We start from the raw sequence: 20,484 nt of genomic DNA on the forward strand, positions 1-20,484 counted from the left end.
ATTTTAAAAATTTACTACATCTTTTACGGGTTTCGTACACTTTATGATACTCTCCTATACAATAATTCAATGCATATTATAGCATCTGTCCGTCTGTTTATATATAAGGGAACTAGTCCCTCAGTTTTTTATATGTCGATATGAAATTTTGCACACGTCCTTTTCTCACCAAGAAGCCGCTCATTTGTCGTCATTTGTCGGAACCGCCATACATAACGCCATACTGAACGATCAACCTTAAGTCCTTGTATGAAAACCTTTTCATTTGATGAGATGTCTTCACGACATTTGGCATAGCTTGTAGTTTAAGGCAGTGGTGTAATCTCCAAAGAAATTGTTCATGGGACCACTAAAGCACATAGCTGCCATACAAACTGGTATACTGGTATAATTTATGTAATCCATAAATAGTGTGAATTGGCAGCATAATTGAAATTGTCAGCATATTGACATTTTAATGGCTTAGCGACACCTGTCGATGTGGAAATCGAAAAAAATAAGTACTAAGTCCGATCGTTTGTCGAATTAAATAGGCGGTAAGTTAATTCTTAAGATGTTATTTCAAAAGTTTAGAAATAAATGAGAGTTGCCATAACAGTAACAGTATTGCAGGGTAACTGATCTAAAGTATCGAAAAACATGGTGCTAGATCAACTTTTGCAGCATGACTAATAGTGATGGATAACAAGTTCATGCTCACCGAATATGGCTTATAATTGCGTATCTATATATGTATCTATAACAAAAATATAGCGAAGAATTGTAAACTTTTTATAATCTGTATTCTTTATAAGGAATCCACAAATACTGCCTGTTATTTTCCTCTTTCGCTTAACGATATTTTAAAGACTTTGAGGGGCTGAAATTGGTATTGACCCAAAGAAGGCACTTTTATAGCTAAAATATGGTCGAGCTCTTTGGCATGGTTTGGCTTGGTCGTAAATAAAGTATTGCTCTAAAATTACTAACCCGTTAATCTAAATTAAACCAACTTAACTGCATATGTGTCAGTTTTAGTTATCGGTTTCTAAATGAAGGTTCACGGAATAAAACGCAAGTACTCGTGCTAATCATGTATAAGAGATGTTCATGATTAAAGTGAAAACTTTATTCCTCGACATGTTTAGGCTACAGTTTAGTAGTTTTACACTAATCGATAGCAGTGGTAATATATATCTGAATATCAATTCATTATGTTATATGCTTCAAGTTTTTTGAGTAATAATGAAAGTAAATGCGCATAACTTGTCTCAAAAAGATAGTTTCATTCGTCTAAAAGTTTTAGTAAGAACCAATCAATTAGATTCTAGTACCAATATAAATAGTAATTTTGAGAGCAGTATTAATGCTTAATATGCTACGTGTTTTTAACGCATTGCTTAACTTTATTTCAGTAATTACGGTTTTATACCGCTCCTAAATTGGAAATAGTTTTTATGGACAGCACAGCTGCCTATTTGTGAGGTAGTACATACGAAAATGCATTAAAGAGCGGGCAGTAGTACTCATTTCATTAATAAAATTAAAATGGGTGCCTTTATAGGTTTGAAAAAAAAATTTTTTTAGAATAAAAAAAAACAAGGGAGAGCCGTAAGTCCAAACAGTGATTTCTTACAAGAATTTGATCTTGATCGGCCAACTTGTATGGCAGTTATATGCTATAGTGACTCGATCTGTTCAATTTCTTCGACGATTGCACCAATACCTTGGAAAGTAACTCATGCCAAATTTCTTGAAGATATCTCGTCAAAGATGGAACCACGAACTGTACGAGCTCTACTGTGACATGAATATAGTTGAGCGCATAAAAATTCAACAGATACGTCGGTTAGACCATGTCGTATACATGAAAGATAATGCCCCAGCAAAAGCTCCTCCGATGGTGCATAACCGAAAAAAGGCATAAAATGGAAGGAGCAAGTGCCTAGGGACCCGACTGCACAATTGCCGTGACCGTGCAGAGGATATAGGTAACTGGCGAGGTTTTGTCTGCACGTCCCAGACCGATCCACGGTTGTAATGCCAAAGAAGAAGAAAAAAAAGAAGGGTTTGTATGGATATGGAGAATAGAAAGTAATCGGATAATTTGTATGTAGTGCTTGCTGCATTGAGGATGATGTGGGATAAATCTTTTAAACCATTATGACTAGTAATACATTGGTATGTTAACTTTTTCTGGATGTCACAAAGGCCTGAGTTTTGGAAATCAATTGGTCATTTTCTTTGACAACTGGTTTGACAACAATCCCTCTAGAAACTTCTATACCTCCGCCAAAAACACCCTATATAAAACCTGCAATTGTCACTAACAGTAGCTTAAGATGAGTCAGGTGTCTACCTTATTTCAACTAACTAGGACGTTATCCAGCCAATTTTTATGCTTCTCAAAATGTGCTATTACGACGGACAACCTGCGTAAATCATCCCAAATCAATGTGGCACATGCAGGTCACAAGGACGCACAGAATTAATGTGGATGGCGCGAATATCGTATAAATTGATTTATGTTTATTTCCAACTGCAGCTTACAGTCTTGCGCTTTTTATTACGTTCCGTTCCGTTTCTTCCAGAGTCTGCACTCACGCAGTCTATTTAATATACATTTTTTATTTTTCGTTACGCTCTTTACTTACACAGCAAGCTGGTTTCTAACACACAAGCATTGAAGGTTTCACCTTCGGCGATGCTCGTAGGTTACAGTTAGAAGTAATAAAAAACCGAAATCACCGCTGCAAGGAATTTAAGAGTGATAAGAAGAAGACAGACAGAGAGTCAACAAACCACATCAAACCTAATATTAACGGTCACAAAGACAACCAATGCCAAAAGCCGTCCAATTCAATCTTATAATGAGGGTCATAAAATAAAACAGTGACGCATTGCCGGTAGGACCCACACACACAAACACTTAAACTTTGAAACCGGTGTTTTTTTTTTTTACCGAGTTTCTGACTTTTTATGGTGTATGTATCAACTTCGTACAAGCCCACAGACGGACGGGCGTACGGTCAGGCGGGTGAATGCGGGCGGTTTATTAGCGAAGACAACCAATTTTTCTAGAAAGCCTCAGCGCAAAGAAAAGAAATAAAATCAACTTTAAAGCAGGCACATAAAAAGGAAATTGCACCAAATAAATAGCATTTGAGATTTAGGGATGATGTGCTGAGGGCAGTTAGGTGGAAGGGGAGCCACAGCTGAAGCGCTCCGCTGGGTGGCTTGAGTTTGACTTTTTTCGTGTTTATTTTGTTAGTTGTTAAACCCTATGCTATAGTTAGTTAAAAATAATGTGGATGGAGCGGAATGAAAGTAAATTTTATTAAGGCTAAATTAAATTACATTGGTAATTCTAGAGCGAGTAAGCACTCTGTTTGCTTTTTCGGGAAGAGTGGCTGTCTTGCGATAAAATGCATTAAAAGGTTAAAGTGAGCGTGTGAAAAATAAAAGAAAACTGGGAAAATCTTAGCTGTATAGAATTAAAAATTGATAACTCGCATATTTGCGTGGAAAGCAAAAACAGAAAAAAGAAAACAAAGATTCTTTAAAAGAAATTTAATTAACGCTCGTTTTCATTTTATGCCTTATTGCCTCAAATCGCGAAGTAATTGTTGGAAATACAAATCTTAACGATAATTAGGAAATATATTTAAAGTTCCAATTTTCAAACAATTTAAAGAATTTTTATTTCAGCATATATCACACACATATATCTACTTTATTAAATACTAAGCTATTATTACAGTAAATACAAATTTATGTACAGGCTATAGATTCTGAAATTACAGAAATGCTTTTAATAAGATTGTCAGAAGTGCTTAGCAAAAAAGTGTTTTCATGTCACATTTGAATATTTTCGAAAGTGCTGCCACTTCACTGGAAAAGAAAACTTAGTTCAAAATGCCAAAAAACTAGAATACCAAAAAAGGTATGTAAGAAACCTGATATGAAAAAATATTTTTACTAGAGTTGGCAACTTTAAAAAAAAATATTAATATAATTATTTCAAATCAAAACAATAGGGCTATGACAAAGAACGTTATTCAAAAATGAAAAATTGTTAGGAATGGAGTTACCACCTTTTTATAAAATATAAATGTGATAAAGTAGGGTTAGCGGCTATCTAAATATTTAAAACTGAAAGTTTTCACATTTAATATTGCCACAATATTGTAAAAATATTTTTATGAGTTTTTTTATTGAAATAGGGTTTTAGAAGATAAATTTGTGATAATTTGGTTTTGTTCCTCGATAACTGCGAGAAATGTATGAAGAAAGCCCAAACGTACCGGTCGAAAAAAAGCTGTCGAGTGGCAGGATCGAAAGGAGATATAAACGCTGTGTAAGACAGAGATGTCAGGCGGGAACGCTTACTTTGTAATTAGAAAGAAGTATTTTTACTTGTTATATTTGTTTAGAAGTTTTTGAGTTTCAATGCAACGTACCCTGTAAAATTAGTCCCGGCGGCAGATTATTTGTGATCTGAGCCTACTGGTGCCGGTAACTCTTTGTGATTGTATCAACAAGCCCGTGAAATTTTAAAATTCCCGTTATTTTCTGAGCACACCTCTTACAAATCAAGAAACAACCGAGCTTTTGCAATTTGCTGCCAACAGCAGTGCTTGCACACGTGACTATCTAGATACCAATTTCCACATTACTTACACTTACACTTCCATCGCACTAATTTTTTTGTGTTTTCTTCAACACTTCACTTTATGTCTGTCAAGCTTTCGCCGTTCTTCAGCTGTAAGCAATAAGAACTTGTTGGGAAACTTGTTTATAATTGTTTTAATTTGTTTAGCGCTTTGGTTGATTCAGCGACATTGAGCGGTGCGCAAACTTTTCGCACGTTAAAATAGTCCATTAGGAAAAGTTGCTGCAAATATGTGGATAAGTTTGCAAAGTTGTCATTTAATTTTGTTTCGCCTTGCCTTTCTTTGAGACACTGCTTTATATTTTCACTTTAATAGATAATTAAATCAACTAACTGCGGCGCTTTGATAAAATATAAAATGAAACACCATTTGTTCGACCGACTTAACATTATACTTAATTAGAAAGTTTAAAAAGTCTAAGTTTCCAGCCTGTGTAAAAAAGATGGTTTGGAGCTTTGTTTCATAAAAGATGCAGAAAAAAAAAAATGGAAAAGATTCAAATAAGTTTGATAAAGAATGCGGTGGCAAAGAGATAGCTGATAGTTATTACAGTTATTATCAGGTTTCTGAGAACTGAAAAAGATAAAAAACAGGCAAGACTACTTTACTTCTTTACTTTACTTCTTTACTAGACTACTTTACTTCTTTACTAGACACTTGGCGAAGCTACGAGTGATCTACTTTTTGAGGTAGATTCGTTTACGTTCAACGAAAAATGGTGAGACATATTATTTTTAAGCCCACTTCTAACGACCACTCATTTTTGGGAAACTATTTTATGGCAGAACCAAACAAGCGTATTCTCGCTGAGTACTATTTCCCACTAGTAAAAGAAATAATTGTGTTGTGCAAAATAGGCGTCGAAGCGAAGTCTTAGATGATAAAAAGGTGCACCTCATTCCATCACACCACGGTCGTTCACCAATAGCATAGAATCTGGAAAACATACTGGTCTATGGAAGTTGTTTAATAAAATCCACAATACCTTACGTAATTTTTTGAATGTACTTCACCTAATCAGCCAATGATATAATATTGTCATGCAGCAAGTATACTTATAGTTAATGGTTTCAGGTGTTGAATGTTTGGGACACTACGCGCTGGCTTAAGTTGCTCCTAATTTTCGGAGTCCTTGAATTTTTATATTTGCATGTCGGAATATAGAATGCTGAAGGTTTCATCGCTGCCGAAAGTTACTATCAAATCGGAGAGTTTATGGTAAAGCTTCTTCAACAATGTTCTTTCAAGTTTCTATATACAAAACTATATAACTAGTCTTTGGATAGACATTTTAAAGTGATTAAAAGGGCTATCTTGATTGATTGAGGTTAATAAAGTGTTATATATGAAAGATAATATTCAGATGGAACGTAGAAAAACAAATGCATGTACATAATATCAATCTTCGAATATTATGCAACCGGCCTAGACACAGGTGTTGAATTTATTCCAGCACGAAGAAAAGCTTCCACTCACAACAAAGGTACATATATGCATATAGTTCTCTTAAGCAGACGAAATATATAAATGAGGACTTCTGCACGTTAGCAATTTAGGCCGATCTACGAACTATGGCATCGCTTACCTATTTTTTATTAGCAAGAACTCTTGGAAACGTCAAAATTTAAATTTTCCAACATATTGTAGGTATATATTTAAAGTTTACAAAATCGGCTATTAATAATAGAAATTTAAAATTAAAATATACGTTACTTTTTGAGACGAACAAGAACATAAAGCGAGACTGAGATCTTGACCTTGACCAGAAACTTCCAGTTGCCTCAACAAAAGTTGTCGTCTCTGAATATGGATGTCATCTAGACACTTTATTTTCCAATGTTCAGCTTCTGTTAGTCTGAGGCAGAAAAGTTAGATATCTATTATGTTCTATTGACTGGATGAATTGGTTGGAATCAATCATCTCTTCGACGATACATGTGGATCACTTGTTCCAAACCTAGATATTTTTGGTATTACAAAGAACCGATGTTTCAGCTAGTTAAGCTCCAAAGACTAATGTAGGCTAATCTAGGTGATAGTCAGTTTAAGTTAGGTTAGGTGCTTAGGGGTTTTATTTCTCTTTCCGCTATTTCACCAGGATATCTAAAAGTATGAGGAGGAAGTGTTGATATTATTCCATCGCAACTTCTTGCAAACAGTTGATGCAGCTGGCATCCGGCAGGATGTTCAATCTTACCACATGAATCCTGAATGGACAGTGTCTAGTTAGAACTCCTAAATCCATTGAAAAGTGGACCTAGCTGAGAGCGAAAAGTTCATTGGACCTCTTATAATTTGCCCTGAGCCAGAAGTATCTTGTGACTGCACAGCTGTTGGTAGTTGAACAACGCCTGCTGAGCTGGCCTGAGGCCCAATTGTACAGTAGTAAACCACAAAAAGCCAACGGAGCCCTTACCCGACGTACCTCTTCTAGCAAGTAGATATTAGTGAGTGCATATAGAAGTCAGCAGGCTTTTTAGTTTAAACCGCCAATAATCGCATTTCCTTCATGATTATTGTAAATCGTAACCCTTTCCTATGAGCTCTGCGATACTTACTTGATGAACTTCAACATATAACATTATTTAAATGCGTCTCAATTTTAATTTCATTTCATATTCTCTTGGCTTAAATTCCTTAACTTTTCCATCATTACATATTTTCATATATAATATTATACTGGCATGAGTGTATGCTTGAATGGTTGGCATTTAAGAATTAGGTCAATAAACAGGCATTCACTTTAATTTAATTCCACTCGGTGTGCTCCGAGAGAAATGTTAGTGAATTGTTTATGGAGTTCTCTGTGCGGCAAGTGAGCGCAAACAAATAAATATTTACCTTTTGAACGGCAGCCACTTTGCTACAACAATATTCAACAACCGGCCCAAGAGTATTGACTAGCAAGAGCACACAAGCATACCGAAAACAAGCGCTCACACGCCGGAACGGCAGAGGACGGAAGAAAAGTTGTGAGCGAAAGGGGTAGACGGCGGCGTAGACGAAGGTGCAGCCGTAGGCAAAGGCGAGGGCGAAGGTGAAGACGAAATAGTCGAATAAACCAAAACCAAACAGCAGGCTTTTACTCCTATTTTACACGATCATCATATTAGAGCGGCAACATGGTCAGGTGGTGCCACTGTCAAGCTGGGTACAGCTGCTGCAAGTCTTAGTAGACTCAACGGCACTAAGCAGGGAGAAAGAGTGTATGTATACCAATGGTGTGTCTCATATTCTCCTCAGCGTTCGCTGTTTTGTTGGCGAAGCAAAGGCGGCTGACAGCCTGTATATGGCTATGGCAACAGAATAATTGCCAGTGAAGTAAAACAGAGGCAGAAAAAATTTATTATGCCTGCTTGTAGTTTCGCCCCAACTCCCTAACAGCTTCAGCACTTCGTATTTTGGTGCTTTGTCAACCGTTGTACACCAATATTACTGGTGTATGCGGTGTATGTTGTTGTGGTGTTTTTTGTTAAGCTGCGCTCTATGCTTCATTTCAATCGTTTTGCAGCAAAACCAACAATAATAAATAGCGTACAACAACAAAAACAAAAAAAAAAAAAAAGAACAACAACACACGCCTCTGGTAAGTGGTGCGCAATGCAAGTAAGTGAAATCCAATGTTGTTGTTCTGAAAAATATTGTGAAAATATTTCTGTAAATTCTGTTGCATACTTGAGGGCGTTTATTGAGTCGATGCTGCTGTTTGTGTCGCTGTAGCTTTCCTTACGCGCCTTCTCTAGCCGGCGCTGTTGTTGTTATTGTTGAATGTTGTAACGTATTTCACTTAGCTGCTCCGTTATTTCCGCCCAACTCCTGTTGTGGTTCAATGCCTGGGTGCTATAACTAAGGGAGACGAAGAAATGGCATACACACTTACATACGCACACATACATATACACAAGCGTACATATATGTATAACAACAAAGCATTTTCCCAACTTCAAACATATATATAGTCCTGTTGGTCTTGGTTAGTTGGTAGTAACAATAAAAAGCAACATAATGCTAACAGCTCTTATATGGACACACAAATATGTATATATAGTATACAATTTTGAATGCAGTGAAAATCGGAATTGTTCTATGGCCAGTTCAGAACTAGTAAACTTTCGATGAATTCGTACCACTCAAATTTATTTTCAAATCTGCGAGATCTGGTGAAAATATTAAAAAAGCGATCGTACATTTCCTAAGACCTCTTTGGTCCTTGGGAATAGTAGGTAGCAGATAAATAAGTTCTATATAAACCAAACCAATGTATTTAAAAAAATAATAGTATACCTCTTGAAGACCCCCGATGATCGTTTAAATAACAAGACGTGTGAGCTCTTTGTTAAGGAGTAAAGTGAGCTACTCGCTCAGTAAAAACTGTTTATTCGAACCCTTTCCTGTAGGCTTGCTTGTGACGAAACCTTTTCGTGGAAGCTTTAACATAACTTTACTGACATTCATCGTGGAGATCCCATCTTTAACTGATCAGATATTGTACTGTGTAACGTTTCAATATACATCTAAAGCCATTCAGGAATAAAAATTCAACAACTTTTTAGACGCTATGCTCGTTAATGTCATGCTGGAAGTCAGATTTCCAACTCTTACAAAAATAGTGATCGAGTTACCTGGAGTAACTAGAGAAAGCCTCGACCAATTATATTCTGGTTACTGCAACAGGTTAAACTATTACCAATTGAGCTTATTTACCAATGTCCCAAATATACGTCTTACATGCAATGAGTACCCATGTGAAACACTGTTGCGTATGCTTTCTCAAAATACAGTATCTAAAAACACTTTAGTTATTGTCCAAATTCACACGCAACAGCTTCGATACCTGACTACCTTCCTTCTTAACAAGATTAATGTAACCTATGCAATAATAAAGACAATATAGACTGAGTTTGTGCAAAATGTGTATGTTTTCGAAATTAGCAACCGGGGAGCTATAGCTTTGTTCTGTTTATAGAGTAAGTTTTCAAAATTTTGGCTACTTTAGCTATCTTGAATTACTTTTCCTCAAAATTTTGTGCAAAGTAATAATTACGACTATAAAAGGGGCTCAAATTATATCAGGTAATGCTACTGAGAACATCTTTGCAATCTGTCAGCTTCGCAACAAGCACTTTTAGACAGATTACAATTTCCTTTTACATCAAAAATAGTTCCTAATATATTTAAAAATTTTCATAAAATTTACGAGTTGCTGCAATAAAAAATGCTGTGTCTGAACATAGTTATTCGAAAAATGTCGACATTGAAATGGACCAGGTGATCCACTGACCCTTCTTTAAGTATCTAGTGAAGCGAGGTTCTTACATAGTGGCTTAGAACTTAGCTCAGTTTGTCACATGGAGAAGATCTAACATTTGTTAACTTACCTAGGGTTCCATTACGTCATAATTTTAGTAGTTTACTTAGTTTTTGTTTGCGAAAAGTAAATAAAAAAAAGTTCTTGGTGCTAGTGATGAGAGAATCTGAGATGTCTCATAAACTTGGTACTAGAAAATGCAGCAGGTTGGTGTTAAGGTATTTTCGCTGGATTCAGTAAGGTCGTAAGAAGGTCAGTTGACGTCTTGGCTACAAATATTTGGAATGCCTTGTTCCATTCCTAGTTAACGCTTCCCAACTTTTTTCGATTACCTTTGGAGCACTCATGGAATACACCAGCGCACACGTGTCCGAACTACTCAACAGAACTTATGGGTGTGCCGACTGAAAGTTGCGCGACAATAACGCCATCGTCAACAACAAACAGGCATCGGGTGGCATTGAATGCGTGCGTTATCGGCAAATTTGCAGCCACAATGTGCACGTTGACGTTGTTGGCTTTTGTTGTGACGACGACAATACCCAGAGGAATGTCAGCAAAGTAGTGGTTGTATGTGGCATGAGTGCAAGTGGAGTGAAGCGTGTAGGGGTGCGTTGTAATGTGAGCACCTTTATTCCCTAAGAAGCGCATGACAGCGTAGTAAGCTTGCAATTGTGTAGTGGCAGGCGGGGGAGAGGAGCTTGGCGCATTACAAAAAATGCCCGTAAACTTGCGCATATGTGTACGCTCCACACTCATTGCCACATAACTTTGAAGGCAACTATGCACACAGAGTATTTGCAACATAAAATTTAACTCCACATACATTTAAATGGCACACATACACATACGTCGGCATATGTAGGTATAAGTATAGTCTTTGTCTGCTGGTGTACATTTTCTTGTATTCTGGAATCTTGCCTTCGGGGAAATTTAAGATTTTCCGTTACGCTCTCAAGTACGAATATTCTGCAATGTAGTTTCTTAAGTGTATATTTACACATCGCATAAGCTTTGTGTGTGTGTTCGCAGCCATAATTGTGTGCGTGTAGGTGCGTGAAATGCAACCTTGCTGAAAGTAAATGCTCAGAAATGTAAATTAAACTTAGTTCTTCAGATAATATTTTGTAGAAAAATTCTGTATCATTCTCAGCCAAAAGCTGCATTGGAAATATTTCTGCTGTGGGAACTTTTACGGTGTTTTATAGCGTCGGGTGCGCAATCCGGAGGTTATTTCGTTGTTTTACCGACTATATGATACTTTCAAGAGGTGTTCTGACAGCTCGCTTACAGATATAAGGATGAAAATATATATATATAAATATTTAACTATAAGAGTCAGAGATCTATTTAAACTCGTCACATGCAAATACATATAAAATAAGTTTCTCAGGTTACGAGATAATATCTATTTTGTTTCAGTGCAAACGATAATATTGAAGTTGAAAAACTGTGCTGAGATTTGTATGTGATTTCACAAAAATATTCCAGCCTAAACGACAATCTTTGATCTCTTTCAGCAAACCTTCAATGAATAAACAACTACAATACATCATAAATACAAACTTCCAACAGCATTGGACCCTCAGGTTAATGTGCACATTTTAAGGTCTTGAATATTTGTGGTGGAAAATGTGAAAAACTATTTTATTGCGGGAATTGCCCTTTTCCTTCTTTTTGGCATATACTGCAAAATCTGGCCTATGTATTGGGGTACTAATGTTAGCTATGAGATACCATCAACATATATCTAGAATACTTATACGGAAAAGATACTGTTTCATACCGTTGAGAGATCATATGAGAAACAAGCTCCACAGTTACCGACATTCCAAGCTAAATGCGATACGAGTTCCGTTTAGGTTTGGTACACATTTGTAGCCAAAGTTCCTTTCAATTATGAGTAGCTTCTTTGTTGTTATAGCGTCAGAAAATATTTCTCAAATAATTTTGAGAAATGCTGCCGAGCGAATCGTTTTTAGCCGGATAAGAGTTCCGGTCGATTCTGATTAGATCGACATTATTATCTTGACACGGTTTTCGAATAAAAGATAATACTAGGAATCTTTAAAAATATAGCCTCGTACTATAAATTTCTGCTATAAACCACAGCGAAACACCAAAGCATCAATCGTACAATCGTCTAACAGTGACGCATTATGTGAAATATATTATAGCCTAACATTTTAGCTAACGTAACGTAACGTAACTAGCCTGATGCAAAAGTAAATACAATTTTCACATTTGCTTAAACTGCCAAGCTATAATCATCTAAATCAGCTAGTCACAAGAACCGTCAGAGTTGTAGCATACCCATTTCCCAGTTTATAACAAATACTAAGAGCTACAAAATCTGTCACTAGGCTTTTGACATTTCTGAAAAACGGAAAACGTCCTGCTTGGCTTTATGTACTGCCGTTAATATTTATAGCCAATCGTTGTGTTTGTCATTTGCCGCTTATGACATAGCTCAGGTAAGCGATTTAAAACACACACAGACAAACCAGCTTCTTGATACACCACAGCAGCGCTTTATTGTTTTGTTGCGGCTGTACTTGAGTGCCAACCGTAAGTTGTTGACCAGGTCAAAATCACAACTCAGCCTAAGTTACGTTAAGTATGCCCCACAAGAAATGGATTCTTATGTTTTCACGGCATAATATGCAGGTATTACTTGCAGGTTTAGATTATTTAATAGCATAATTACAAGAAATATATGTAAATGAATGAAAGAAGAATATAAATAATATTCGAAGCAGAAACATCATAGATTAAAATCATCGCTTTAAATCATCGCTATTATTTTTATATTGTATGTAAATATATATATATAAATTAATGTTATCAATCAGATATTTTATTCCAGATTTTGGCAAATTTTTTTCAGTGTCACATTCAAATCAAGTTTTTTTAAAGTTGTACTTCTATATATGTGATAGAACCCTGTATGATATTCTTATTTCCTTGCTAGATCATATAAAGTCGATAAACCCATAGGGTATGTTGTATAAACTGGTTTCAATATAATTTCGGACCCGGCACTATATTTCACCTCTACTCTATGTTAAATTAGTAATCTACGCGAACACATTCTCCTTTCACGACAGTCGGGTCTACGTAACCGGGATGCTCCCAGATGTTTATCCAGACTAAGACTGTCAACTTGACAGCAATAAAAAAAAATAGTTGGGGAATAATTTTGTCTAGTACTAATAATAGAAAAAAATACATAATTTGAAGTCATAATAGCGCAAATATATACCGGCATGTTACAGCAAGCCTTATCTTTAGGTTTCTTCATAAAATCCTTGTAGTCTTCTTTATAGTCAATAGTTTCATCTCTCTTCCCGATTGTTTTCAAAAATATTCGTAACAATATAAAAAGTTAACTTCAGCGGCACCGCAGCTATAATGCTTCCTTTCACAGGTGCATGTTTTTAGCAACTAATCCGGAAAACGTAATTGTCAAAGGCTTGCATCCAACCGAAAACGTTTTAATACAGAGTACTTTTCATAAATACAAAAGATTCTTTACAAGAACTTTGTTCGGTCAGTTTGTATGGCAACTATATGTTATAGTCACTCGATGTGAACAATTTATTCGAAGATTGCACCGTTGCCTTGGACAATAACCCATACCAAATTTCGTGAAAAAATACACTCAAATGAAAGAGTTTTTCTTAAAATTAATTGATTCCGATCTTTCACTTTGTATGACAGCTATAGTGATTCGATATCGGCATATGAGCAGCTTCTTGGCGGGAAAAGAATGGGTGCAAAATGTTAGAACGAGATCTCAAAAAATGAGGGACTTGACGAAAAAACGGACAGACGCACAGACGGACATAAGACTGAGCTCGTCACACTGATAATTTATACATATAATTTATAGGGTGTCCGGCGTTACCTTCTAGGTGTCACAAACTTCGTGGTAAACTTAATATACCTTGTTGATGGTATATATTTATTATGATTTACAAGCGAGTTATAACTATCCTAATCAAAAAGCCCTCTTAAAACTGCCTTTCAAGGATTTTAAATTGCAGCACATTACTACACTCAACATTTAAGTAGAATTTCGAATTCATCTAAAAAATAACCACAACTTCAGTTTATTGAATGTTTACCTCAAAGGTGTTGTTATTATTTCCCAAATCTGCAGAACTACTGTATTAAACAGTTATAAATTACTGTGCCAACTGTCTGTCAGGGTCAGCACTGAAGTGTGTATACAGGAGAGCATAAAATATTCGTTTCCTTTAGTCCTCTTCTCAATGACGTCTGTCGTAACATGCACGTCGGTGCTTAGAAGGAGCGTTGTATTTCTACATTTGTGAACTTTTCATAATTTCATAAACGTATAAAAGCCATGCCAAAATATTATGCTTGCTGCCATTTCCATTTTCCATTTCCACAACCACATCCAAATCTACGGCCGGCCATGTCCATTCCCAGAGTCACTTCCTACTAACACTGCCCCGCTGCCACACTGCCACAGTGCCACACTCTAGTTGATGTACGCTCTCTGGCTATTTGGGACTATAGTTATTTAGTTTATGCCGCTTCGGCTGGCAGGCCTACTGAAGTGGGTTCCCGTGTGTATGTGTGTGTGTGTTTAGTTGAGAGTGTGTTGGTGTGTTATGCCATTTCCTGCAGCTACTACGCCAACTTGTATTGGCTAATAAAATCGAGATAAGCGCTGCTCAATTGTACTTTGTGAATTTACTACACAGGCTTGTCGTGTTTTGTTTCGTTTGTATGCTGAATTCTACACTTGAACTTTCCTATTTTTGTTGGTATTTGTGTGTGGGTGTGGATGTTTTTATACTCTCGACACATATTGCAAAAGAGTGTAATGGTTTTGTTTGCAAAACATTAAATTGACTTAGTTATAGGGTTATGTGTACCAAGAGGATTTGGAAAAAATTAATAGTAAAAAGAAGTATGATTTTGAAGTATCTGTCTGTAAGAGTTGAAATATTTTTTAGAAGCTTGGTTAATGTGTTTGTTTGCTCCTAGAAGACGTTGCTAAATGTTGAGGTCGGTATTGGAAAAGTCGAGAACTAACTTGGCCCACTTGCCCTTATTCATATAGTTGATCCATCATATCCTCATCATGTAGAGTTGATCCAAAATCGTTGGATCTTATTTGGACGGATATTTTTCCTTTGTGTTGTCTATAAACTCATTATAGTGAACGGCCAGGTCCATATAGATCAGTGAAGCGTTTTGAGCTTACCACAAATTTATTAAGGCGGTTACTAACACTCTAAGCAACTTCGCTAGGTTTGCCAAGGGTGTGACTGACGAAATATATTAATATCAGCCTAGCAAAAGCCGAACAATATAGGAGACAATGACAATATGATTCCACCTCCCCTTCCTCTATATAGCTTTGGCAAAGAATGTTCGGCAAAATATTTAGCCGCAGCGTAACATACCGTGAACCTTTTGGACAGTGTCCAGTCAGAACACTTATCATTGTGGCGTGATTAACTTTGCCAGTCGTTTGAAGGACATCTTACGTTTCAACCTGTTTCAGAAGCAGTCGCACAGGTTCTGGTTGTTGACCAGCGCTTGCTGAGCTCACTGGAGGTCTAAAGGTTCCACGCCAAAATGCAAGAAGACATCGGAAACCGACTCGCGCCCAATCGGATAAAATAAGGGAAATGATGTTAAATGTAGCATGCTCATCGGCTTTGCAGTTTCCGGTGATTCCGCTGTGATAGGCCACCTATAAAAGTCTAATATAGTAGAGCGTGAAGCTATTGCTAATAAGGGCATGCATGTCTTGACTAGTTTTGAGGCCAGTATAATCGCTCGGCTGTCGGAGTGAATGTACATCTCTCTGAAGAAAGGCATAAACAGTTTTCACAACGCCTAATTCAAAAGTAGGTAAATTCAGACTTTAACCACGCCCAATTTCAATGTATTAGCATTTCGAGACCCATAAGCTTCTTATATTTGCAATAGGTCTCTCACGATCAAAGATATTGGAATAAAGCTTGACCCAAAAACATAATATCATTGACATGAGCCAAATTTGATCGAAAAATAGTCGAAATCGGTTTATAGCTGTATCCAGCATTTGTTAACCAAGTACTAGAACATTTTTTCACCCGGTATGGTTTATTGTTGTTAGATATCCTAATGAAAGGAAGTTGGGATATTTTCTGAAAGTTTCATTGAAATTCGGTGTCAAAAATGAAAAATGCAATAGGAGACCTTCTCCAAAACTGTTTTGTCGTATATGATTATCTTCGTCCTTCCGGTTGATTTTATACCATTTATATTAGGAATTTATATATATATATATATCTTTATGAAAGACAGACTTTTTCCTAGTCTTTATAGACCATTTATTACGATCTCCGTCCCTGGTAGGCGCTATATACAATATAACATATCGTTTTATAAGGCAGATATACTAAAATTTATAATAAACTAAGTGATAATATTGCGCTAAGTATAATTGGAATCGGTACCAAAAATTAGTGCTATCAACCATTTCATAGATTTTAATTTCAGTTCTTCGCTCTTTTTTATAACAAATTATCTGCAGTGAAGTTTTGTATCGATAGTCATGCCAAGGTACTTGGTCGTATTAGAGTTAATATCTACTATAAAATTAAATAGTCACATGACCATGTTATTCATAGAAATTTTGCTTTTTACATTTTCGTCTAATTTCGATTATTGAATTCCAATGTAAAATTCTTTTTCAAAAAGCCATTTTGTAGATATCTTGAAAATTTCGCATGTCTTTATGCCCTTCAAATTGAGTGAACAAGAAACATTTTGCTTCATCCGTACTTAGTCCTCGCTTACTCGTTCGGTTGTCGCTTTTCTTTTTGCTGTCTATGCCATGGTAGATTTATACTCGCTTAGAATTAATAAATAGAAATTCAATGCACAACAAAAGGCTGCAAATCAGTTGTGATTGTTGTTAGAAGAGAGCTTAAACAAAGTGCTTTGGCGTGGCTCGGACGTCGTAAATCATTATTTTGTATGCATATTTTTTGTTTTTGCATATTTTGCTATGAGTAAGTTATTAATTTAAATATAAAAAGTTGGACCGGTGCAAAAGCTATGCTTTGAATTGAGAAGCTTACACTCCTAAGCTACAAATTTCCATGCCGGCAAAGAGATAACGGCAATTCTATTTATGACCATTAAACATGCATTTGAGATGGAGTGTATGTATGCGTGTGTTGATATCGCTTTTAAGGACAGAAAATTAAAATTTGTTGGCAACTCACCTGTCATCGTAAACAAATCCGGCATTCAGGGTATTCAGATACAGCACAAAAGCAAGCGTACAACAACCCAAGCTCGTATAGTCCATACTGCAAACAAAGTGAAGTGATAAAGTGCTATTAGTTGTTATATATATATATATATGTATGTATATATATCGATATATTTGTATCTCAAGGTGTAAAATAAATGAAAAAATATATTTATATTTAATAACCCTACATGAGTATTTAAAACGGGCTTTTTGTGTTCAAATAAATATTTGCTATTCATAATAATATTTGTTGTCAATAATAAATTGATATTTGTAGTGTGCTTAATGTTTTCCATATAGGTCAAGTGCCTTACAGTATGCTACAGATTAATGCGTGTGTTTAATGAGCCACTCATTTTCTTTATATGTCGATGTTGATTGTTATTTGGTACGATTAATGGATGAATAATGTTGAACTCATTGCAGACAAATCTTAAGCTATAGTTGTAAAATTTGTGTTTTTAATTTTTCAGCCTAAAAGTAGGCTGCGTTAAGCCAAAAATTTTGGTGGTAATATATGAATCCTGTTAATCCTCAATAATTATTCAATTAAACAGTTATATATATATACATGAAATGTCTGTTTCTTAATTTTAAACCGAAAAGTATGCTACAAAACCATTGATTAGCTATATTTTGGAGACTAGATTGTAAAAATAAGTTAAAAAGCTATGTTGCAGATACTACAGTGTCTCCAAAATTGAACTTTTGGGTAGTATTTTCTGGTCCTAACAACGTCCACTCTTTTCGAGTTCCAAAAATTGGAAAATAATATTGTTTTCATTAGTTCTTTCTATAGTACTTTATTACATCCATTTTCCGAAACGAAATTAAGTGCTTTACCTTCAACCAATTAGTTATGGGTTCGGAGCCTGATCTGTAATCATGAAAAAGTGTTTTAAACCATACCACCAATTTTTTTTCTCTTCATTCATTATCTTTTAGCCATTACAAAATTATGATGCTTTGATCTCCATTATCGTTGTGGAATTTACTCATTTCTCTCTGCTTAGTCAATCATTTATGATACACGTAGTTCAGATTTTATGAATAAAAAGGTGTTGGGAAAGGGTTCCAAACTAAAAGATGACAGAACGCTAGAAAGTGAGAAAAGATCATTCGAATACCAAATGGAGATAATATTATTAATAATGTTTGAACGGATAGCGCCGCGTAGCTCAGTTCTTTTATGACCCAGAATTTCATGCATTTATTACTATGGAAAACATTAGCACGGGACTGGTCAAAGTGGGTACCAAAAATAAGTTTAACGGACAGAATTCGATTTATTTAACATTTTCTTAACAGGTATAACAACCATTCCAGTCAAGTAGGAGAGAAAGGGGTAATAAGCCAAAAACAGAGTTAGCGCTAGAAACTATACTTTACCACTTCGCTTGCTGTATCATGTAAGCTCTCCTTTCATTCCGCGATCAATAAAGAATAAATCTAATGTGCAATGCGCATCATCTAGCTCTGAATCAATAGCACAACAACAAATTCAAAATACTTTTTAGTTTCTTATAATAAAATACTTCTCTAACTCGCTTTGCTATTGTGAAAAACTTTGCAAACTATTTCACCGTTTCGATTTCCGGTTTAATAACATTTACTCTCTCTGGTCGAATTAAAATTCCTCAGCTCATAAATAAACGTTTTACATGTAGAAAATCTTTAACAAGCTAAAAATTCTGTTTCTATTTATTTTAGTAAATACAATAACAATCAGCAAATTCGGCAAAAATATTGGAAGTTTTGAACTATTTTAACTGTTGTAAAAGAGTTGATGTATGTATAAGTATGTACGAATATTAAAATATTTGTAATCAGGATTTTAATTGAGAAGAGTATTGGAAATTCTAAATACTAAATGTATACTGACTTCAGTTTGAGCATTTTAATAGACACGTAACTTATTAGATTGTGTTCAGTATTCATATTGCTTATGCGTTTGCCATGGTTATAACAGATCTTTGATTCGCCAACTCTTGAACTGTGGCGAATCGAATAAGGAACTGGTATAAATTAAATATTTAATAGAGAGAAAGCGGTTATGAAAAATTTGAATATTGAAAATGAGCTATTTAATATAAAAATTTTGTGATAAAAGAGTAGCTATTTAATTTAGCGAGCAGAGAAGTGGCGAATCGAACACCACAATACTATTAGCCGTGGTGAAAATAAGTCTGCTTTCGCCTTACTTCAAAGAGTGTAAATTTAGTATTTTCTATGCCTAACTCGATTTTTCGCGTAGATATGGGTTTTAACTAGCCTGAATTGGATAATTTAGCCTAAAATCAAAGATTTATAATTGTACTCTAAACAGGGTATTAAGTGTGCTACGATGTTTGTAACACCCAAAAGGATACGTCGAATACCCTATAAAGTATATACATAACTAATCAGCGTGGCTAGCTGAGTCGATTTAGCCATGTCCGTCTGTTAGTATACATACTTGTATATGTGAACAAGTTTTTCAGTTTTTGAGATATCGATATGAAATTTTGAACACGTCCGTTTTTCACCAAGAAGCTACTCATTCGTTGTAGTCGATATCAGGCAACTAAAGTATAAGGCTGCCATTCAAACTGATCGATCAAAATTTAGTTCTTTTATGGACTTTTTTTTATTTGATAAGATATCTTCCCGAAATTTGGTATGTATTATTTTCTAAGGTAAGCCTACAATATCTGTGAAATTTTTCTAGAGCGTACTGTTTATTATATATCTGTCATACATATAAACGAAACTGTCAAAATCAAATCCTTATAAAAAAAACTTGTTTATTTGAAAAGGTCTTTTCACGAAGTTTGACAACATAGACTATTATCTAAGGCATTGGAAAAATCTCCAAAGAAATTGTTCGTATTGGACTACTATACCATACAGCTGTTCTACAAATCAATCGATCAACCTCAAGACCTTATAAAGAAATATTTTTTGTTTGTCACTGCGACACGAAATTTGGCAGTGATTATCGTCTCATTATCGTCCCAGGTATTGCTGAAAGGTCCAAATATGTTGTTCAGATCTAACCACTAATTCGTCAATATAAGAATAAAGATCTTTTGATACCCTTTCATAATATAAACAATATAACTATATAACTATGAAGGGTTCGGTGCAGCCGAAGTTAATGTTTTTTCTTGCTTTGACCTAAACTTGGATCAAATGTGTAAAAAAACTAAAATGTTTGATTTTTTCTTGTGGAAAAGGTAAATCGACTTTGGTCT

At 35.4% G+C, this 20,484-nt stretch overlaps 1 protein-coding gene across 2 annotated transcripts in view; it reads right to left on the reverse strand.

Moving 5' to 3' along the window:
* Tmtc2 (Transmembrane O-mannosyltransferase targeting cadherins 2) overlaps positions 1-20,484 on the reverse strand; it is a 195,408-nt gene that overhangs the window by 23,519 nt on the left and 151,405 nt on the right. For both annotated transcript variants that reach the window (XM_036366763.2, XM_070106221.1), the window contains one exon: positions 17,220-17,306. In XM_036366763.2, the coding sequence (XP_036222656.2) occupies positions 17,220-17,306 (87 nt within the window). The remainder of the gene's footprint in view (positions 1-17,219; positions 17,307-20,484) is intronic.

The sequence above is a fragment of the Bactrocera oleae genome, chromosome 3 (genome assembly GCF_042242935.1).
Source record: "Bactrocera oleae isolate idBacOlea1 chromosome 3, idBacOlea1, whole genome shotgun sequence".
Taxonomy (NCBI): domain Eukaryota; kingdom Metazoa; phylum Arthropoda; class Insecta; order Diptera; family Tephritidae; genus Bactrocera; species Bactrocera oleae.